This window comes from Cucurbita maxima, unplaced genomic scaffold, assembly GCF_002738345.1.
Source record: "Cucurbita maxima cultivar Rimu unplaced genomic scaffold, Cmax_1.0 Cma_Scf00004, whole genome shotgun sequence".
In the NCBI taxonomy this organism is placed as follows: Eukaryota; Viridiplantae; Streptophyta; class Magnoliopsida; order Cucurbitales; family Cucurbitaceae; genus Cucurbita; species Cucurbita maxima.
The window spans coordinates 5,313,763-5,336,249 of NW_019272020.1; the positions used below are offsets into that span (position 1 = coordinate 5,313,763).

At 36.1% G+C, this 22,487-nt stretch overlaps 4 protein-coding genes and 1 non-coding gene across 8 annotated transcripts in view; 3 read left to right on the plus strand and 2 right to left on the minus strand.

Moving 5' to 3' along the window:
* Window positions 1-16,235, plus strand: part of LOC111478292 (BAG family molecular chaperone regulator 4) — a 28,844-nt gene extending 12,609 nt beyond the window's left edge. The window contains exons 3-7 of one of the 3 annotated variants that reach the window (XM_023122487.1): window positions 5,509-5,513; window positions 13,535-13,804; window positions 14,350-14,624; window positions 14,718-14,864; window positions 15,812-16,235. In XM_023122487.1, coding sequence (XP_022978255.1) covers window positions 13,582-13,804; window positions 14,350-14,624; window positions 14,718-14,864; window positions 15,812-16,009 — 843 coding nt within the window. In that variant the 5' untranslated portion in view covers window positions 5,509-5,513; window positions 13,535-13,581 and the 3' untranslated portion in view covers window positions 16,010-16,235. Of the gene's footprint in view, window positions 1-5,508; window positions 5,514-13,312; window positions 13,805-13,839; window positions 14,132-14,229; window positions 14,268-14,349; window positions 14,625-14,717; window positions 14,865-15,811 lie in introns of those variants that run through there. The other 2 variants (XM_023122488.1, XM_023122486.1) reach the window with 2 other exon arrangements.
* LOC111478194 (pyruvate decarboxylase 1-like) lies at window positions 2,569-5,353 on the plus strand. The gene is made up of 5 exons (XM_023122352.1): window positions 2,569-3,140; window positions 3,344-4,161; window positions 4,242-4,359; window positions 4,902-5,090; window positions 5,189-5,353. The coding sequence occupies exons 1-5, from the start codon at window positions 2,613-2,615 to the stop codon at window positions 5,351-5,353; spliced, it is 1,818 nt and encodes a 605-aa protein (XP_022978120.1). The 5' UTR covers window positions 2,569-2,612.
* LOC111478325 (transcription factor LAX PANICLE 1) lies at window positions 8,279-8,997 on the minus strand. Its single transcript, XM_023122529.1, has one exon. It carries the CDS (start codon window positions 8,952-8,954, stop codon window positions 8,400-8,402), a length of 555 nt encoding a protein of 184 aa, XP_022978297.1. The 5' UTR covers window positions 8,955-8,997; the 3' UTR covers window positions 8,279-8,399.
* A 2,040-nt stretch (window positions 16,236-18,275) lies between the features above and the next one.
* On the plus strand, window positions 18,276-18,347 carry TRNAK-CUU. The gene has a single exon. It is a non-coding gene; the product is annotated as a tRNA-Lys (tRNA).
* A 1,563-nt stretch (window positions 18,348-19,910) lies between these two features.
* Window positions 19,911-22,031, minus strand: LOC111478289 (myb family transcription factor PHL11). Of its 2 annotated transcripts, XR_002717427.1 has the most exons (6): window positions 21,650-22,031; window positions 21,475-21,551; window positions 21,360-21,396; window positions 21,171-21,285; window positions 20,566-20,919; window positions 20,297-20,388 (listed from the first exon to the last, which is right to left on the minus strand). XR_002717427.1 is itself a non-coding variant. In XM_023122481.1 (5 exons), the coding sequence occupies exons 1-5, from the start codon at window positions 21,894-21,896 to the stop codon at window positions 19,992-19,994; spliced, it is 873 nt and encodes a 290-aa protein (XP_022978249.1). In that variant the 5' UTR covers window positions 21,897-22,021; the 3' UTR covers window positions 19,911-19,991. The 2 variants fall into 2 exon arrangements, 1 of the variants encoding a protein (XP_022978249.1); XM_023122481.1 differs by lacking the exon at window positions 20,566-20,919 and having other exon boundaries at window positions 19,911-20,388; window positions 21,650-22,021.
* Between the last annotated feature and the right edge of the window lie 456 nt (window positions 22,032-22,487).

Sequence of the window (22,487 nt, forward strand, 5' to 3'; positions counted from 1 at the left end):
GATTAACAAAAGATGTTTTCCCTGAACTAGATGAAGGCAACTTTGCCGAGGTAACTTGTAACTTGTGGGTTACCTCTTTTCCCTGTTGCCTAGATTGTGTATGGTTAATTTGGGGTTTTGTAGGTTGACATTTCATGGATGATGCCTATGGTCTCAATTGTCCAAAATACATACAAAACATATTGCCATGATAATCTCTTGTGATGTCTTATAGTAGTGGCTAGAGTTTATATGATTAACAAAAGATGTTTTCCCTGAACTAGATGAAGGCAACTTTGCCGAGGTAACTTGTAACTTGTGGGTTACCTCTTTTCCCTGTTGCCTAGATTGTGTATGGTTAATTTGGGGTTTTGTAGGTTGACATTTCATGGATGATGCCTATGGTATCAATTGTCCAAATTACATACAAAATATATTGCCATGATAATCTCTTGTGATGTCTTATAATAGCGCCTAGAGTTTATATTATGAACGAATGATGTGCTTTCCCATAACCAAATAATGAAGGCAACTTTGCCGAGGTGATCTGTGACTTGTGGATTACCTCTTTTCCCTGTTGCCTATAGTGTGAATGGTCAAATTTGGTATATCATAGGCTGATTTCCATGGATGATGCCTATGTCCCAATTGTCCAAATTGTTGTAAGATATACATTCTGATGATATTCTCCTGTGATGTCTTATACTAATGTGTAGAATTTATATTATTAATCAATAATCTGTTTCCCCATAACTTGGAATCACATTTAGTGATAATTTGAAACCTTTAGACTCACAGTTATGCTGTTGGAGTTTTGGTTAGTGCTTAAAACATCGTTATGTTGTGTAAATATTTTTTTAGTGCTCTTATTCCTTCAATTTTGTGGCATCAACACCTCATTTTCAGCAAACAGTGGTTGTCTCTTATGTTTTCTATCTCTGCTTGTTTGTCTAAGAGCCCTACATGATGAATACTTTATGGAAGCTATGGAATGTATTCCAAATGAGGCTTTTGTCATAGTTACTCTGATAGGGCCTGCTACTTTTTCAGGCAATCTATTGTTTTTTAACCATCTTTAATGACATCATAAGTTGCTATCATATCTTGTGTAATGTTATTGGTCTGGGTTAATACTTGGTTGAATGTTTTGTGATTTATAAATGCCTGCTTTCTTGTGGGGTTTTCATTTTTTAACATTGAATACGTGACGCGTTTCTATTGGTTAATTGAATCCTCTGGAGTTGAATGTGTTAATCACGATCTACTGCAAACCTATCCTGTCCTCTATGACAAAGCCTGGTAGCATTTTTTTCCTCTTTGAAATTGTTTAATTTTGTTTCAAGTTTAATTTGTATGGTTCATTTGCTCCTCGTGCAATTGGTTACTTTGCAGGCGATCACATTACCCACATTAAATATAGTCTTACTAATGCCTAATCGAATTACCTCTTATGCAATGCAAGAACTTCAGCCCACAAAAGCTGTTGAAGATCCGGAAATTAAGACCTGGTCAGCCCACAAAGACTGTCGACTCCATTGTTAGCATGTATGATGATTAGATTATTGAACCAAGTTTTCTTAACAAATTTCAGGTACGAACGGCGATAGATAACAAATTTCAGGTACGAACGGCGATAGATCACAAAAGCTGGGCTAATGGATTCAATATCGCAGTAATGAATTACTCCTTTTGATCTGCTTCCTCCTTTCCATCCTTTCAATTATGGCACTTTTGATTGTATGTTCAACAGCGAACTTCATACTGTTTCATACATTTATAAGAGTATTTATAAGAGTGTTAGAAACTTCAATCTAATCTAAGTAGACAATATATATTTTAAGGAAAGTTTAAAGAGACTGTATCTTCTAGCAATGGACTTATAGATTGATGCACCGGTTCAGTGCAGACACCGAAGAAAGGGGCTTTTTAATGCTTCCTCATGTATCTTTTACCTATTGTTATTGGCTTAGTATACAACTTAGTTCAATAAACATGTGCAAGGTCTTATTTGTCAAGTTTTATTCTAAAAATAGTGGGTTCCATTCCATACATTTCTTACGGGCACTTTGTCTCACTTATCCTACTCACAACGTAAGGAGTCCTTTGTGGGCCTATGAAATCACTTGATAAGTAATATAGTAGGCCTCGGTTGAATCTCTTCTTCTATAACTTACACCTTACACTTCCATATTTGTTATAATTTTTTTTAATTAAAGTTTTGGTTGTTACAAACATTAAAACTATTTGACCAAATGATGTGGTAATGCCAAAATTACACCAAAATTAGCTTAAGAAGTGTTTTTTTTTTACCTAAACAAATATTAAACGTTGATAGCTTCCATTTAACCTTAAATTAATCAACAAGTCAATTAAGACTTTAACTTGACTCCAAAACATAAAACCGACCAAGTGATAAAGGTTTAATCTTTTATGATCTTAAACGTAACCAAAGTTCTTGATAGGTTACAAAATCAGCCAATATAAGTATGAGCAAAAAAGAAACCCAATACACAAATACAAATTCTTCTAAATTTTCTTTGTTTTTCGTTTCGAGTTCTAATTTTTACACATCAATTATGCCGATCAACCTCGAAAACGGGTTCCAAACCGAAACCTTCTCCTCGACAATACCAATGCCAATGGCGGCGGTTCGCTCTATGCTCAAGCCTCCGACTTCCAATGGTTCCTATAAACCCCAATCAAAACTTCAAACTAATAATTGTAACAATGGAGTTGAAATAGTCGAGTCCATGGTTACACCGTCTACCTTGGGCCACTACCTAGCCCGACGCCTCGTTCAAATTGGCGTCTCGGATATCTTCTCGGTTCCAGGCGACTCCAATCTCGTGCTGCTCGATTACTTCGTGGCAGAAAAAGGCCTAAACCTTGTGGGGTGTTGTAGCGAGCTCAATGCTGGGTATGCCGCTGATGGCTACGCCAGACGCCGCGGCGTTGGTTCTTGTGTTGTCACCTTCACAGTGGGTGGGCTCAGCCTGATCAACGCCATTGCCGGTGCTTACTCGGAGGATCTTCCTCTGGTTTGCATCGTGGGTGCACCAAACTCGAACGAATATGGGAGTAACAAGATTCTCCACCATACCATTGGCCTACCGGATTTCAGTCAAGAGCTCCGATGCTTTCAAAATGTCACCTGTTATCAGGTAGTCTTACTGAAATGGTGTGTAAATTTTTTATGGGTCTCTGTTTTTTAGCTCTGTTTTGCTGTAATTTTTTATGGGTCTCTGTTTTTTAGCTCTGTTTTGCTGTAAATTTTCATGGGTCTCTGTTTTTGAGCTCTGTTTTGCTGTTAATTTTTTATGGGTCTCTGTTTTTTAGCTCTGTTTTGCTGTTCTTGTGGCTGTAGGCAGTGATCAACAATTTGGAAGACGCACAATGGGAGATCGATACTGCAATTTCGAAGTGTTTGGAACAGAGTAAGCCCGTTTATATCAGCATTTCTTGCAATTTGGCGGCCATTCCTCATCCTTCTTTCTCTATGAAACAATTCCTTCCACTCTCCATCTCTTCCAAGCAAACTAACCAGATGGGTTTGGAGATGGCCGTGGAGATGGCAGCTCAGATTCTAAACACCGCCGTTAAACCCATCATGGTCGGCGGAAAGAAGCTGCGAGTAGCTAAAGCACAAGCGGCGTTCGTGGAGCTAGCCGATGTTTGTGACTACGCAGTCGCCGTTACGCCATCGGCTAAAGGCATGTTCCCGGAGAACCACCGTCATTTCATCGGAACTTACTGGGGATCTCTCAGCTCAGCCTTCTGCGGCGAGACAGTGGAAATCGCCGACGCTTCAATCTTCGCCGGAGCTATTTTCGACGAACTGGAAACCGTCGGCTACTCGCTTTCGTACAAGAAGAATAAGGCGATTATTGTAGAATCGGACCGCGTTGTGTTTCCAAATGGGCCGATTTTTGGGCCGATTTTAATGAAGGATTTTCTTCGGGCCCTTGCTAAGCGGCTCAAGCCCAATCCAACAGCTTACGAGAATTATACTCGGATTTATATTCCAAAGTCGGGTCCTACCCAGTCGGAGCCGGGCGAGGCCTTGCGGGTCAATGTCCTTTTCAAACATATACAAAAAATGCTGTCGGGAAACATGGCGGTAATTTCTGAAGCTGGTGATTCATGGTTTCACTGTCAAAAACTAGAATTACCACGATCATGCGGGTAAAATTCTTCCCAAACTTTAAACTCAATGGGTTAAATATTATGAGTACGATAATGGAATAATCTTCGGAGAAATATAGGTTCGAGATGCAGCTGGTTTATGCCTCCATCGGGTGGTCTCTCGGCGCCACGCTCGGCTACGCTCAAGCTTCGTCGGATGATCGTGTGGTTCTTTGCATTGGCGATGGGAGCTTCCAGGTAAATTTTCATTCTATTTTTGTTGTATGTTATTATCCACTTTGAACATAAACTCTCGTGATTTTATTCTTAGTGTTTCCAAAATGCTTCGTAACAATAAAGATAGTATTCCTTATAAACCTATAATCAACCCCTTAATTGACGGACGTAGGACTCCTCTCCCAACAATTCTATCATTGAACAAAGTACACTATAGAGCCCCCTTAGGCGTATGGAGCTCTCGAACAGTCTCTCCTTAATCGAGGCTCGATTCTTTCTCTAGAGCCCTCAAACAAAATACACAATTTGTTCGATACTTGAGTCACTTTTGATTACAAAACTGTTGAGTATTCTATTGACATGACTAAATTAAGGACATGACTTTAATACCATGTTAGAAACCACAACTCTCCACAATGGTATAATATTGTTCACTTTCACCATAAACTCTCATAATATTCTTTACTTATGATTAACTGATGTAGAACTCCTCTCCCAACCATCCTCAAAATACCATCAAAATTTTACCTCATTTTTTCACCGTTTTTGTTTAAAATAAACAGATGGCTCCACAAGATTTGTCAACGATGCTACGATTAGGACAGAGAAACATAATATTTCTAATAAACAACGGTGGATACACAATTGAAGTCGAGATTCACGACGGCCCGTACAATGTCATCAAGAACTGGGACTACACGGGTCTAGTCGAGGCCATGCACAATCAAAACGGTAACTGTTGGACGACCAAGGTATGTTTTTTTTTTTAAATAAAAATTAAAAACTAACTATAGTTAATTGAGATGCATAAAGTAGTTAAGAAGAAGAAGGTTTGAATATTAACGAACAGGTTGAAACGGAGGAAGAGTTGGTGAAAGCGATTGAAATGGCAACGGGAGATAAAAACGAGTGCTTGTGCTTCATCGAGGCCATTGTTCATCGAGATGATACCAGTAAAGAGTTGCTTGACTTTGGGAACAAATTGGCTGCTACCAACAGTCGTCCTCCCAAATAATATTTACATCACTTAATCAACTTTTATATCTCAATAATGTGTTCTTTCTCCTTTTTTTTTTTTTTTTTATGTTTTATTTTTAAGTTATTCTTTTTAATGAAATAAGCTTTAGAAATATTATTAACCAATAAATTTTCTAATATATAACAATTTAGTCTGTTTATTCACGGCTAACAGATCTAGTCAGCTCAAACCCACCGCTAACAATATTGTCGTCTTTGTACTTTTCCTTTATATTGTCAACTTCAGCTCAAATTCATTGCTAATAGATATAGTCAGCTCAAATCCACTACTAACAGATATACCACCGCTAACATATTGTCCTCTTTGTACTTTCCCTTTGTATTGTCAATTTCAGCTCAAATCCACTGCTAACAAATATAGTTAGCTCAAACCTTCCTTTGTATTGTCAACTCAAACCCACCGCTAATAGACCATTAACATATTGTCCTCTTTATACTTTCTCTTTAACACTTTCTCTCAAGGTTTCAAAACACATCCATTAGGAATTTGTAACTTTTTATACATTTATAAGAACTTGTTCATTCTCCTCTCCAATCGATGTGAGATCTCACAGTGAGTTAGTGATAAACCAGAATCATGACATGACAAATGGTTTAGAGAAAATGAGTTTGAGGAATCACGAACCTCCACAATGGTATGATGTTATTCACTTTGAACATAAGCTCTCATGACTTTATTTTTTGTTTCCCCAAAACGCCTTATACCAATGGAGATTTATTCATTACTTATAAACCCGTGATCCTACCCTTAATTAGGTAATTGTGGGACTCCCTCCCAACAATCCACAACAAATATCTACGATTTAATATCTGTTGAGTTTTCTTGACAATCAAATGTTACAAGGTGTAGGCGAGTTGTCTTGTGAGCGATTGATCGAGTTGCACACAAATGGGTTCGAATACGTACAAAATATAAACTCGACCATAGGCACAGAGAAATCAAAAGATTTGGGTTATAAAGAGTTGAATGATGAGGAGAGAAGTGAAGAAAGCAAGAAAAGAAAGAGGGGGACAAGAAGGACTGAGTTTGTTTTATTGAGGTGATTGTTCATTAGGAGTGACGGGGCAGACAGGCCGCAACTGCTCCGGTAGGGCTCCCCCCCTCCACCTCTGTCGCCACCCAATGTCTCTGCTCTTTCATACGCCCAAACCCCAAACACCTTTCGTTTCTTTCATATTCCATTGGATCTCAGCCATGTTCGTTGGACTGTGTTGTTAATGCCATTATCAACTACAAAACCACTCGAACCTTTTAGCTTTAGAGATGGGAGGACGTCGGGTTTGACATTTTTTTAGTTGGGTCAACTCGATCCGTTAAAATAAAGGTAATAATCCAACCTAACCTTACCCTACTTTTGAAACGGTAATAGTCTATGACAACTGCTAGTAGATATTGTCTTTTTTGAGTTTTCCCTCTCTAACTTCCCCTCAAAATTTTCAAATGCGTTTGCTAGGAGAGATTCTCACACTCTTATAAACAATGTTTCGCAACCCTTTCCAACAGATATGGGATCTCATAATCCACCCCTTTTAGGAACCAGCGTCCTTGTTGGCACTCGTTCCCCTCTTTAATTGACGTGGGATCTCAAGATACACAGGTGTCCAACGTTCTCGTTGGCACTCTGCCTGGTGTCCACCCTCTTTCAAGGCTCAACGTCCTTACTGGCACATCGTCCAATGTCTGGCTCCGATACCATTTGTAACAGCCCAAACCAGCATCTCTCAAAAGTGGTGGATTGTGAGATCTCACATCGGTTGGGGAGAAGAACCAAACATTTTTTATAAAGGTGTGGAAACCTCTCATGAAATGGAAAGTTTGAGAGGTAAATCCCAAAGAGAACAATATTTGTTAGCATTAGTACTATTTAACGTTTGTAACTGATATTAACGATGAACTTTATGAAATTTGGTTATTAACGATAAATAATATTTTTAAAATAAGAACAAAAGAACGACTCGACAACTCAACTCAACGAGTTATGAACTCTATTCGAGTTGGTCTAATCGTAACATATTCAAATTTAGAGTGGACTAAAAGAAAGGGATGGTTTTTTACTGTTTAGGCCATAAATGTAGGAGTGAGAGAGGCAGGGAAATTGGTCCCTTGAGGGAATTAATTAGAATAACGGAAGACAGTCGTTTTCTTATACTGTTTTTGCATGTTTTTTCATTTATTGTCTTTCTGCTTCAATTAAAATAAATAATAAAAAGTAAATAAAATAAATAATAATAATTTTTTCGAAGTAAGGAACATATTAACCGGAAATTATGTAACATTTGAGGACTTTCTATTTTAAGATTCTTTTATGTTACATATACAAACATGTTTGTCTCTCTCAATCAATATATTAATAAATTATCCTTTTTTCGTGGACAATTATACCCTCTTCGTGTCCCAATCAATATTATAATTATTTAATTAAACATCAAGATCTAATTATAGATTACCAACTACAAATTTAATTTCTTTTTAATAAAAAAACCACTTTCCATACCTTAATAAAATTCAATTTGAATCAAAGCATATTCAAAAAAGTATAGTGTAAAAGCTAAAGGGTAGATCCTTGCTATTTCGAGAACAGCTTAGCTCGATGGATAAAACAACTATTAATTACTATATCTCGAGCTCGAACGGTTTGATTCCCATGGTGCATGGGGAGGAAGAAGAAGCTGTAAGATTCACAAGTTTAAATTCGGCTTCAAAATCAAAAAGAAAATAAAACAGAACACCTAACAACGTATCTCCACTTACCAAGAACTACGAGATTCTGTGGTGACGAGGAATCGTACAATTCGAGTCTTATTTTTCATGCTTTTTCTAAAGCTCCAATCAATAGGATTTTCTTAATCCTCAGTTCCCGAAAGCGAAAGGAAGAACATGAAATTCTTTTTCTCGAGACCTGGAATTTTTAGGGATTATTAATAATAATAATTCACCGTCTTAATCCCGCTCTAAAATTATCCAAAATACATAGTAATTAACATAATTAAGTACGTACAAATCATAGATTAAAAAAAAAAAATTAGAAGTTCATGTAAGCATCATAAGAAGAGCACATGAATTGGTCTTGTCCGGAAGGGAAATAGATATTGTCGGGATCGAGGTGAGGCAAGAACGGCTCCTCCATTTTAACAACCTCGTTTTCAGAGAACACAAAATTCATGTCACCGCCGACAGGGATGCCGGAATTCGGACAGTTGACGGCGGCGGTGGCGGCGGAGGAGGAAGAAGGATCATCATAATCAACGAAATTAATCATGGTTTGATGAAGCCAAATCTGAGTTTTTAAGAACTTGACATAATGAATGGCTTCGTCGAGCATTGACACGGTGTCCATTTTGGTGCCACCGGGGACTAAGCTTTGCAAAATCTTGAACCGGTCGCTGATTCTATGCCGTCTTTCTCTCGCCGCCACGCTTTGTGGGTCGGTTGATAGTTTCATAACGCCTTTGCTCCTTTTCCCTCCGCCGCTACCACCACCGTTCTTCTTCATCTTCTCCCTTCTGGTTTCGCCTCCGTCGCCACCGGAGGAGGAGCCACACGAGCTGGGGTTGCTCGCCGGAAAGCTGTAATCCATTATTTCCCAACACACCCACTTCAACAAACAAACTAAGCTTCAAATTTTCAGTACATGGGAAATGACTGGTAGGTTTTTTAGCTTATATATATATATATATATATAATGAAGAGAGAGAAAGAGGAGAGAGAGAGATGTCGTCATGTGAGTCAGCCAATCTCTGGCGTTGGATACGGGTTGTTTAACCCTACAAAACCCTAGATGGATTTTTTTTAAAAAAAAAAACAAAATTTACTCTCGGTTAAATTTGCAAATTTGATCCTCATAAAATTTTATAAGATTTGATAGAGTATTATTATACACGATCTTCTCGTTTTCTTAAAATTTTTAATCGTCTAGCTAATATAATCAGCAGTGTTACTCGTTATTATGTGAATAGAAAATGTCTGAAATAACCATCAAATTCTCAAAATTCAATCTAACTCAAAGGTTAAATCGGTAATTTAACCTACGAAAGTCCACCCATTAAAATTTTTTTGTTACCCTTTTATTTTTTTTATATTTAATAATTTTATGGGATTATGAATTAAAGATGTGAGTGTGACATTTTAAAATTATAATATGATATGTTTCCAAGGTGGTTTTCTAATGATTTTTAGAATAATTTATCAATATATATATATTAAAAAAAAACAGTATATTTTCTTTAAGAATTTTGATTGCTTTTAATTGTACTATGAATACTTTTTTTTTTCTCTTTGCTTTTAATCAAAATCATATAAAAATTTGAACTTTTTATAGTCAAATAGACAAGTTATAAAAAAAAAAAAAAAAAAATCTAAAGAACTTTGACCTTTCTCCGCGGAATCTTAAGCAAATACCCTTATACTATTTCTTTCCTCGTCCCATCTTAAAGAGATATCACATAGATGGTTACTTTTTGACCGTGACCCTTAAATTGAAGCCGGTAGAAACTTTTCTTTATTAGGTACGTTTTAAAAACGAACAATATTTGTTAACGGTAAGCTTGAACTGTTACAAGACTTTTACGTTTTGGTAATTTAACATGATATTAGAATATGACACGTGGTCGGGATTAGGTTGAAGGAGAGAAGGAAAGAGGGTTAAAAGGGACCCCCAAGTAAAGGGGAACAGTGTCCTTATGTTCACAATCACAAGTCGGCAAAGAGAGGAAAGAGATCACTTTTAGTCACGTTTAGGGGTCAGAAAATTGATTTTGAAAAATAAAAATTTATTTATTTATTTATTAATAGAAAATTAAAAAAGAGATTAAAACATGTCTTATCAGCTCTTCTTTTAAAGGAGGAGGGGGGAATTTCAGGTTTTTGGTTTCCCGAGAAACAAACAGAAAATATTATGTATAAATTTTTGTGTTTGTTGGGGGTTGGGTAATGTGTCGATTCTTATGTTTACTTGCTTTCTTACTCTATACGTAAAAACCTAAAATCAAACCCCCTCTTTCCCAACTTTAAGGTTCGTGTTTTCGAACATGTTCTATTTAATGTTTTATAGATCATCTCCCGATAAAAACTTAAAAAAATTTAGAGATTTATTAGACATAAATTTTAAATTTTGAATTCAAATGCAAAATTGAAAGTCCCGAACAAAAACTTTTAAACAAAGAGATATAGACTGATTATTATTTTTTTTTTCTATTTTAAGAATATAATAATTTAAGTCTTATATTTATGTTTTTAAAAGCATATGCTATATTTTTTATTAAAAAAACCATAAAATTGAAAGCATAGTAATTTTCAAACTTCCTTATGGAATATTACATCACAAAATATAAAAGGCTGAAAATCCACGTCAGCATTGATAAATAAATAATTGTGCAAAATTTAATTTTTATAAGACGGTTAATTTAATTAAAAGTTGAGAGATATATTAAATATTTATTTTAAAAATGTAAGGATTTATTAGACACAAAATTAAATGTTCAGACATTTATTATTCACGATAATATTTTACACATGGACCTAAAATTTATGGATTAAATTTATAATTAAATGGAAACTTATACGGTCTCGAATCTCTCCTTTTACTTTATGAATTTATAAAGAAAAATCAAGTAAAAAAATAATAATAATATTGAACAGTAGAAGGTGATGATTAGCGGACCCCCTCCAATCTGAAAATATAGGACGGGGGCATCGGTATTGGAAGCATGCAATATTGCAAATCTGGCTCTTTCCCTTTTCCCTTTTGCCCCTCCACACAATTTAACTCTTTCTTTTACAAATTTGTGCCTTTTTTTTTTTTTTTTTTTTTAATTTTAATTTTAATTACAAGTTTAATTATTAAATTCCGAAATTTGTATATATATGTTTCACTCGCAAATATTGAGATATTATATATTTTAGCATCATATTACTTTATAGTTATTACGTTGTTCCTCTCTTCAACTGTGTTTGTGAGAGGTTTTCACATCTTTATAAACAATATTTTGTTTCTCTCTCCAATCGACATAGAATGTAGAGGCTATGTTACTATTTGTAACAGTTCATACTCACAATATTGTACGTTTTTTCATGTTATATATCATCGTTATATTTAACCGGAAATGGTAAAGGGGGATTTGGTGAGAAAGAAAGAGGGTAAAAAAGGGTAAAGAAATGGGGGGAGGGGTCCTGGGGAGAAAGGCGAAACAAAAGCACATGGTAGTAGCTCCGGCATTCGCGTTGGGTTGGTAAAATCCTAATTATTCATATTTACCCGCTTTTTTTTTTACCTCACCCTCCTCTCCTTCACCTTCTCAAAGATATGGATTTGTTGGACAAAATCCCCACGTCTGTATCCCAAAACACGTATGTATCGATAATGAATTAAACTCTCGATCTATAAACAATGGTTGTCTTTGCTACTCTACAACTTTTTAAATTTGTCACATTTCATTATGACATGCTCTGCAATGTCGAGATGCTTTTCTCTCAACTTGATTGGATTTGTAGCACATCTTGATGCTCTTCTCTTAACCCAATTGGGTTTTTAGCACATTTCAAATGACGATAACGATGAATTTGTCACATCCCATCACGACATGCTCTGCAACGTTGAGACGCTCTTCTTTCAACCCAATTGGGTTTGTAGCACATTTCGGATGATGACGACGATGAATTTGTCATATCCTATCACGACGCACTCTGCAGCGTCGAGACGCTCTTCTCTCAATTCAATTGGGTTTGTAATATATTTGGGCGGATTTAGGTTTAGGTATGAGTGGTGTGTGTACAGTATTGAGACAGAGAAGAAGGAGTTGGTACAAAATTTGGATTAGCCAATTGATTGAATGATTCATATTTGGGTCCCTCAATGAATAGTGATTCTGATGTGAACTTTGCTAAAATACCCCTCAACTTCTCTTTAATTAAAATCAACCTCTCCAAAACTATAACCCCTCCCTCCCTCTATTATTAAATATTCCCCAACTCCCCTCTTCCTCTTTCGGTTATTTATTGACTCTAGTCCTTCAAATAAATCCTAATAAATCCATATTTTAATATTAAATATTATAATTATGATTTCAAAATTAATTAATTAATTTTTTAAATAAATGAGAAAATCTCCCCTCGAGGAAGGGTCCCGGCATAAAATGAACTATCCCGAATTATAATCAAATTAATATTATTATTAGTAAAATTTAATTTAGAATATAATAGTTTAAAACTACGACAATATTGAAAATTATTTTAATTTTTTTTTTTTTTTTTAGAAGAAATCACTTTTTTTTTCAGGCAATAAAGACAAAATAGAGGGGGAAAATTAATATAAGTGAAAGAGAAAGGGACGTATTAGAAAAGGCGGAAGTGTAAAAGGCTATATTTGCAAAGCAATCCTAAACTTGAGGTTTAGTGGGGCCCAACAAGAAGAGAATCATTACGGCCCAATAGAAGTTCGAGGCCCATCTTGAATATTTAAAAAATAATAATTAATTAAAAAAAAAAATCCAACCATCAATTTTCAAAACCCTATGTATATTAGATTTGACTAATTTTTTTTTTATAATCTCCATTTAAATTAATAATTAGAAACATTTTTAAATTATGATCATTTTAATATAATTATTCACTTTTATTTATTTTAATTAAAAAGACTTTTTCTTTTCCCTTCCCTCTCACCATCTTTTAAAGGTGGATTATTATTGCTTTTCCCTTACTAAAAGGAATCGTTTTTAATTACTTTTATTTATGAAAGAAAAAAGAAAAGAGAAAAAGAAAAAGAAAAAGAGGGTGTAAAAATCATTTTAAAAAAAAAAAAAAAAGCAAAAAGCTTTTATTATTATTATTTGATATATTATTAAAAAAAAAAAAAAAAAAAAAAAAAAAAAAAAAAAAAAAAAAAAAAAAAAAAAAAAAAAGAAGTTCTTGTCTAAAATTTTAAATTTTTTTTGATTAGTTTATTGTGGTAGGTTAGACCGACCTAGATGATCTGGATAGAAGTAGAAGAGATCGTATTTGTAATTTGGATTAGGATTCGTTTACAAATTACAGATATGGACAGTTCAAAATTTCTACAAATTCGTGAAACCAATTTGGATCGTGATTTTCCGAACCCTAGAAATCCCTTTACCGATCAATAAATCTTCTCTTAAGCCGGCTCACAATTGCTTTGCGTGGGGCTTCTGGTTCTGTGTTCGATTGAAGGATTTTAGTGTGGGAAATAGAACATGACGGGGAAGAATTCGTACCCGAGTGGATCGGCCACTGTGCAGGACGAGAAGAATCACGAAACTGAGTTGGATATGAGGCCCGGCGGCATGTTCGTTCAGAAGCGGGAAGTTGATAATGGCGCCGATGTTTCTTCCAGCGACGCCATGATCTCCATCAGTGTTACTCACGGCTATGGCCCTACTAAGTACAAGATTTTCCTTCCTCCCCAATCCACTTTTGGTACCACGCTTGTACTCTTTTCTCTGCTGATTTTCCCCTGTTCTTGAATTGAATAAGTCTTGTTCTTAATTTAGGGCTTTGTATTGCTCTTTGAGTTTGAGGAATCTGATTTCTTATATCGAGTTTTCTTTAGGGTTTTACTTCACCTGTTCATGAGTTGATTGTATGGATTGGAATCAACCGATATATGAGTGGAAGATGAGATGTGGGATCATTTGATTTGATATCGGATTTAGCTTTTTTCTTTTTAGAGTTCATGGAGGGTCTGTTTTGGGTTGGATTTAATGGATGAATTTGAGTTGGGGGGGCTATGGCTTCATCATTTAGGTATGTGAATGTCTTCTTTCGTTTGTCCGAATTTGGTATTGGGAACTTAGGAACTAACTTGTTTTGTTTGACATTGTTGTTTTATTACGTTTCTGTGGATTGATGGGAACTGAACTCCTTCCATTCATGGTATCTGGTATATGCTGGCTTGTGTACTTATTGTGGAGTTTGGAGCTGCTTCCATGTTGGTGATTTTGTGTGTGCTTCATCTGTTGCAGGTGATATGAAAAAACACCTTGTAGCGAAGACCGGTTTGCAGCCCGAAGAGCAGAGGCTCCTGTTTCGAGGTAAGGAAAAGGATGACGATGAGCATTTGCATACTGCAGGTGTGAAGAATTTGTCAAAGATCTTACTCTTGGAGGATCACACAAGCAAACAGAAGGTGGTGGAAGATGTTAAGATGGTGGAAGAGGTTAAGAAAAGTGACACGTTTTCAAAGGCATCAGAAGCCATAGCTGAGGTTCAGTCCGAGGTCGATAAGCTTTCTGAAAGGGTGAGTCGTCATTGCAGTCTCTGAGAGTACTTCATTTACCTCTATAAGATGCTGGTTTATCTTTTGTCCATGTTCGATATATAATCTATATAGGTTGCTGCCATTGAAGTAGCAGTTAACGGTGGCACGAATATTGCGGACAAAGAATTCATTGTGTTAACAGAGCTGCTGATGAGACAATTGTTGAAATTGGACAGTATCGATGCTGAAGGAGACGCAAAGTTGCAGAGGAAAGCTGAGGTTAGTAATTAAACATTGATGATGATACACAAATCTACTGCGTTGTGTGTAGTATTTGAGTAATCACTAGCATTTGAATCCATCTATAATGACCCAAGCCCACCGCTAGCCAATATTGTCCTCTTTGGACTTTCCCTTTCGGGTTTTCCCTCAAAGTTTTAAAGCGCGTCTGCTAGGGAGAGGTTTTCACACCCTTATAAAGAATGCTTCGTTTTTCTCTCTAACCGAGGAGGGATCTCACACCATCTTATATCATTAGCATTTGAATCCATCTGATTCTTAGAGGAACAAAAGCACTATGCAGATATTTATATGCAACCAACCAGTTTTCATAAATGGGATTAACCATTTCATTATATTTGATTCGAGAAAAACCTTTCTTACAATGATATGGGAGGAAATATATGAGAATAAAGTTCTTGCCTTCCTTTTACAATTCAAGGTATTACTGGGTTTAGTAGTATGATATCGTTTTTAAGGATGTTCGTGTTAGTTACTGTTCTATGGGCTGTTTCACTGTGTTCTTGAGTTTTCTAAGGAGTTGGTGAATTTTCATTAAAAGGCTATGTTGTTCATTGGAATGCCTAGTTGCAGCTAGACCTTTTACATTATATTTTAGTTAGCTGCTGTTCAGTACTGACCTAGAGGACGAATTTCTAATAGTGAAATTGTACGTTGAACAATAATCTTGCTAGTCGATCATTGCTGCTGCTAATATGCGTGGTTGTTCGGCTCGTCTGATCAAACAGTGCTCCTTTGCATTTATGATTGAGCTTCCACTCGGTTCGGTCAGATTCTAATAAAGGCACATTGTTGCCTTGCAGTCTGTTTTAAGCTTTAAAGTTATTTCAAACATGTTATCACTTAAAATAGAAATTACATCAATGCATCTGAGAATCCCCGAATTCTTTTAGGATCGGTACTAAAGAGGTGATCTTGAACAACAGGTACGCCGTGTCCAGAACTTCGTGGACACACTCGATGCGTTGAAGGCAGGAAAATCTAACCCAATCAGTAACAAGCACAACACAGTTGCAGTGAAGACCGAATGGGAGACCTTCGACTCGGGAGTTGGTAGCTTGACTCCCCCATCCCCTGCTCCATCTTCTACAAGAGTAACTCAGGATTGGGAACGGTTTGATTAGCTCAATCAAACCACCTCATGAGTCCATTTATTTCATGTCTATTAGTATTAGTCAATCATAGAGAATACCAAATACCTTCCCCCAACCCCGACCCCGACCCCATTTTAAATTAATGACTCTGGAAAGCTATCCATTCTTAGAAATTGAGTTGTTGCAATATTAAGTTAGTATTTAATGAATGAAAACAGGTTGAGCACAAGGAAATGACTGGAATCATATTCTGGATTTGATTTGTTCTTGAAATCTCAGAGAACAGGCAAAAGAGACCAAAAACCTTGGCTCGGCTGCATACGCCGTGTCGTGTTCTTTCAATTATTAGTAATTCGTTATGAATGCTTCTGAGAGAAAGATGGGACAGAGGCTATCTACAGTGACGATCAGCTTCATCCCATCGGATGCTACTTGTCGACTGAATCTTAGTCGAATGTTAAATGTCTGTAACGAAAAACCTTAATAAATTCCATAGCCACCAGACCCCTTACTGTGATGGGGCCATCTTTGCTTGTGGATCTCAACAAAGAACTGTATGCGTAGTTTTGTGAGCATTTAGTGTGCTGTTCCTTTTCTTCTGCTCCCCTCGCAGGTCATACCAATCTTGTTCATGACTGGATTGTGTCCCACCACTTTCGGAGCAGCACATGTATTTTTATCTGACACAGAATTCACTGTCTTCTTTTCTTAATGTTCTGATCAATTATAAATGTTTCTATAGCTTCACCATTAGACTTTGGGTTATAGCCTCTAACTTATCGGTCCCGGCCCGAACAAATAACCAACTCTAATTGAAACTCCCGCCTATCAGTCGAGTTGCTTTGCTGTGGAAAAGAAGAAGGATCTAAAAGGAACATTTTCTTTTTTAGTGGTTTTTCATTCGAAAAAGGAAAAAGTTGTTTTTGATCGCTCGGTCATTCTCTCCTTCTAGGTCGAGGCACAACAACTCGAAAGTTTCTTTGTCAAGAGCATCTTTTTCATTGATTGTTTCTAGATAATGAAGTCCTCGTTTAATCAATCTCATCCCTATTCTAATTCGTTTCTTTATATTCGAGTAAATTCAATTCTAACCCCATTGGTCGGACGTGAGATGACCTTTTTATTTCTTTTACTGCGACATTAAATCATGAAAAATCTGAAATAGCAGCCTTAAGAAAAGAGTGACACCTAGGTATTAGAGAGAAAGACGAAAGATTAATACAGCAGAGAACACCGCCCTTAACATTATCCATCTGTGTTCAAGCCTCCCCTAGGCGTTTTTTATTTTTTATTTTTAGTGAATTTTGTTATTTGACATTGTTTTTATAAAATTATTTTTCTAACTCAAAATTTTTATCACGTGCTTGGGCGTTTCTTTTTAAACTTTTTTTTAGTAAATTTCTGTAATTTTAATTTTTAATCACGTGGGTCCATCTAGCTCAAGGCTGGTCATGGGTGTTTTCTTTTTTATTTTGTTATCTCTAGTTATTTTTATAAGATTATTTGTGTAATTTAAAATTATTATCATACAAGTACGTCTAGCTCAATTGTTAGAGCACACGATAGGCGTTTTCTTTTCAGCTAGTTTAACGGTGGCCATTCCTTTTCAACTTTTTAGTAAATTTTGTTATAGGTTGTTAGTTTTATAAAATGTTTTGTGCAAGGTTAAACTTATTATTTTGTGAGCTCGTGGGTTTGTACTGTATGGTGAGCATAAAGGTCCTAATATTATGGTCGTGGGTTTGTACTCTATGGTGAGCGTAAAGGTCCTAATCTTATGGTCGTGGGTTTGTACTCTATGGTGAGGGTAAAGGTCCTAATCTTATGGTCGTGGGTTTGTACTCTATGGTGAGCGTAAAGGTCCTAATCTTATGGTCGTGGATTTGTACTCTATGGTGAGTGTCTTGTATTTTTTTTACTCATAAAATGCAACTCTTTAACTTATAGTTGTGGGTTCTCCATCTTTTTATTATCGGTAATTATTTTTATAAAATATTTTGTGTAATTTAAAATTATTATTTTGTGAGCTTGTTTTAGTTAGTTGGTAGAACACATGGCTCTTAACCTTGTGTCATGGGCTCAAACTCCATGGTTGACATTTTCTTTTTTCTAGTTCAGTTGGTAGAGCGCAAGGCTCTTAACATTATGGTTGTGGGTTCGAATCCCATGGTGGGCGTTTATTTTTTTTTGCTAATTTAATTTTTTTATCATGTGAAGTAATTTGAGCGTTTTCTTTTTATTATATGTTTTTATTTTTATAAAATATTTTGTGTGATTTAAAATTATTATTTTGTGAGCCCGTCTAGCTCAGTTGGTATAGCACAAGGCTCTTAACCTTGTGGCATGGGTTTGAATTCCATGGTGGGCGTGTTGAGCGTTTTCTTTTTATTATATATTTTTATTTTTATAAAATGTTTTGTGTGATTTAAAATTATTATTTTGTGAGCCCGTCTTGCTTAGTTGGCGTGTCGAGCGTTTTCTTTTTATTATATATTTTTATTTTTATAAAATGTTTTATGTGATTTAAAATTATTTTTGTGAGCTCGTTTAGCTCAGTTGGTAGAGCACAAAGCTCTTAACCAATGACCACAAGGGGTTTGAATCCCATGGTGGGTGTTTACTTTTTTTGCTAATTTTTTCTTGCCTTTACTACTTGCCTGCCTTGAACTACTGCACTTGCACATACCTTCTTTTCCTCGAGACAGAAGAAAGCTTTTTCTGGCATTGTAAAGATATATAGCCAATAGAAAGAAGTATAGGAGAGAAATGGAATTGAAAGGCTTTCTACCAATGACCGGAGACTAGAAAAGGGAATCGAGAGATAAGCCTTGAGCTGTCAGACCAATTAGGATCGATTCACTAAACATTCGACGATTCGAGATGAGCTGCTAAAAAAAAGGAGGGCGATAGAGAGAGGTGGGTGGAAGGAAGACAGCCTCTCATGCATTACCAGAAAGAGCCAGCGCGGAGAGCGTTAAGACCTAGAACTGAAGAACGTCAGTCAGTAGTTGCGCTTATTATATGTTTTTATTTTAATAAAATGTTTGGTGTGATTTAAAATTATTTTTGTGAGCTCGTTTAGCTCGGTTGGTAGAGCACAAAGCTAATTTAATTTTTTTTTTCTTTTTATTATATGTTTTTATTTTTATAAAATGTTTTGTGTGATTTAAAATTATTATTTTGTGAGCTCGTTAAATTGGTAGAGTGTAAGTCTCTTGACTTGTGGTCATAGGTTGAAATTTTTTTGGACGTGTTGTGGTTATTTTTATGAAATTATTTGTCTAGCTCAGTTAGGGGTGCCCGGAAACCCGGGAACCCAACCCGACCCTGGGCCCAACCCGAAAATAAAAAAAATGAAATTAAAGTCCAAAGGCCCAAAGTTAAAGCCCAATATAAAGAAACTTATTTTACTTTTTATATAGATGGAAAACAATAGTGAAACAATATGTGCAAGTAGCTATAGTAATTATAATGCATCGAAACTACCGTTGGCTACCCAATCTGAATTTAAGAAGAAGAAACCCAGTAAATCAACCGTGTGTGATCACTTTACAAGATTAGAGAACAGTGAAAGCTCTGATATGTACACAAAATTGGATCGGTAGAAAATCAGTATCGTTAGATATTTTTATTTGGAGATTTGTTCTAAGATTGAAAGAGGCAACTCCTTCCACCAACGTCATTTTATAATTATTTTTCAATGTAAGTAAAATATTTGAATATACGAGAAATTTTCTAAACATAAACTGAAAATTAGTAAGGTAATAGATATTTAGAAAGTTTGAAGATTTTGTAAACGTGCTCGAAAGTCGAGAAAAGAAAGAGGAGAACGTGTTCGTTTAGGGTTAAAGATATCTGAACTATAATATACATTTAAAGAAAAATGATGCATCCATAAGAACACGAACTGGGAAATAAGTACTTCAGGATCTCACTTAGAATTTGTTCTCTTCAATTCATATAGTCAGATCCAGAGTACTTACTTTCTCTCTCTTTCCTCTTCTCTCTCTAGTTATGGAGAAGTTGAATAGTATGGGCATAAAGATAGGGTTAAATCAGTTCTACGTTCTTCGTGTTCTTGTTCGTGTTCTTCTCGTGTTCTTCGTCTCTTATCAATCTTCATCCCTTCTGTTGGTGCAATCTTTAGGGATAAACTCAAGTCAATTTCTCCATCTGGGGTTTTCCTTTTCTCTGTAATTTTTATGTCTCTGCATGGATCTTCCTTTTCCCTCATTTCTTCCCTTTTGCTCGTTGTCGTGTTCTGTTCACCGATCGAGCTGCGATTCTTGCAGATGTTTGTTCCCGGTGTAGCGCTCTTGCTGCTGCCGAAGAGCCTCGATCTCGCCTTCTCGGTATATGGGGTTTGTATTGTTTTCGTATCGTAAGCATTCCATGTTGACCCGCCGAATCTAACAAGAAGGTCAAGAAGGTAGAGTGAGTTTGAAATAATTTTTGAAAAATAAACATATAAATAATATTTTCATCTTTAAGGTTTCTCTTTTGATTCCTCTCAAGATTTTTAAAACACGTTTGCTAGGGAGAAGTTTTTACACCCTTATAAAGAATATTTCGTTCTTCTCCCTTACCGACGTGAGATCTCACAATCCACCCCCTTTCAAGGCCCAGTGACCTTGCTAGGACACCACCTCGTGTTTACCCCCCTTCAGGACTTAGTGTTCGTGCTGGCACACCGTCTCGTTTTCACCCCCTTTCGGGGCCCAGCAACCTCGCTGGCTCACCACCTCGTCTTCACCCCTCCTTTAGGGCTTAGCGTTCGTGCTAGCACACCACCTCGTTTTCACCCCCTTCAGGGTTCAACGCCCGTGCTGGCACACCGCCTTATTTTCACCTCCTCCAGGGTTCAACGTTTGTGCTGGCACACCGCCTTGTGTTCACTCCCCTTTAGGGCTCAGCGTCCGTGCTGGCACACCGCCCGATATCTGGCTCAGATACAATTTATAACAGTCAAAACCTACCGCTAGCAGATATTGTCCTCTTTAGACTTTTTCTTTCAAGTTTCTCTCAAGGTTCTTAAAACCCGTCTACTAGAGAGAAGTTTTCACACCCTTATAAAGAATACTCCGTTCTCTTCCCCGATCAACGTGAGATCTCACAATATATTTTGAAAAGTACGTCCTAATTTGAATCAAAAACACTTTCTACTACTTCAAACTTGAATCGAAGTTCTTACCGAAAAACATTGGAGGCATAGCTTTGATTGAAACGTTGAAACATGGGGATTTGGCTGACAGTAAATATGTTATGATCTCCACAACTTTCATTCATAAGAACCCTTTGATCCATCACTGTTCTTCAAAGAAAACTTCAAATAAATGAATCGAAAATCAACATAAAATCATAAGAACAAGTTTATAAATACCTTGGCTTGATTCATTGGTGTTCTTGCTTCTATACATCTGAAAGTAACACAATTTCAAAATTCAACATCCAAATTATTCAATAAATTTCTTACATAAAGAGAGAGATTAACAAACCTGAAGATGGCTCTTGACATGAGCTATGTTCAATCCTTTGATATTCATTAGCTGAAGAACCAACTTAGGCGTAGCATCTACACAACAAAATCAAACACAAAATTCAATTCAAATCGATTGTTCGATTCTCCACTCGAATTATAACTCGAATCTAATCGTTTAAAAAGATAATTACTTTCTTGACCGCCGAGTCTTTCAACGGCATGAACAAAACGGGAGTGGAGATCGGATGTCCACCGGAGTCTAGGGAGTTTGGATCGAACATACGGCCTCACACTCGGCTTCTTTTGTTGATCATTCTCTTCTATTGTGCTGTTGTTTGAGCTCCCTTCATTTCCCAAATCGCTTTCCGAGTTTGAACATTCCGCCGCCACCTCCGCCGCCGCCGCCGCCGCACCACCACCATCGCTTCCTGCTTCCATAATTGAGAGAGAGAGAGAGAGAGAAAGTTTGGGTGTAGAGATATGGATCTATTAACCCACTTAAGAGAGAGAAACGAGGAGAGAGAAACCCTAGCTGGTTAAAGAGACAGATCTTCATGGAGAAGACAGAAGACTCGTGTCTGGTCTCTAGATATGTTGGGACGGTTAAAAAATTTATTTTTATTATTAATAAATAAAAATAATTAGGTTAATTTGAATTTTGAAGAAATTAAAGGAAATTCAGGGAAAATTAAAAAAAAAATAATAATAATTATGAGCATGCATGCCATTATCATGCATGTGGGCGCATGGTACATGGCTCATGTGAATCCATCCATATTTTATATTTTTCGAGTTGAATTCCAATATAATATATGTTTTGTGTTACAATAATTCCAAAGCATCTTTTTTAATTAACTTATTATTATCATAAATCAATAATAATTTTGAAAAAGAAAATCAAGGCATTACATTTGTCCTTTTGGTATGTCTCCAAATATATATATAAAAAAAATGAATAATGTTTTCCCATACCAATTTTATATTTGCATTTATTTAAGCTTATTTTTTTTTAAAAAAAAATCCCTATTT

Excerpts from the sequence above, each read along its gene's own strand:
- LOC111478194 (XM_023122352.1), top strand. The coding sequence starts at position 2,613 with ATGCCAATGGCGGCGGTTCGCTCTATGCTCAAGCCTCCGACTTCCAAT. Across the intron at positions 4,162-4,241 it reads GAATTACCACGATCATGCGG|GTTCGAGATGCAGCTGGTTT; the intron begins GTAAAATTCTTC and ends GGAGAAATATAG. Across the intron at positions 5,091-5,188 it reads GTAACTGTTGGACGACCAAG|GTTGAAACGGAGGAAGAGTT; the intron begins GTATGTTTTTTT and ends ATTAACGAACAG.
- LOC111478325 (XM_023122529.1), bottom strand. The coding sequence starts at position 8,954 with ATGGATTACAGCTTTCCGGCGAGCAACCCCAGCTCGTGTGGCTCCTCC.
- LOC111478289 (XM_023122481.1), bottom strand. The coding sequence starts at position 21,896 with ATGGAAGCAGGAAGCGATGGTGGTGGTGCGGCGGCGGCGGCGGCGGAG. Across the intron at positions 21,397-21,474 it reads ATGTCAAGAGCCATCTTCAG|ATGTATAGAAGCAAGAACAC; the intron begins GTTTGTTAATCT and ends TGTTACTTTCAG. Across the intron at positions 20,389-21,170 it reads TATGCCTCCAATGTTTTTCG|ATTCGGCGGGTCAACATGGA; the intron begins GTAAGAACTTCG and ends CCTTCTTGTTAG.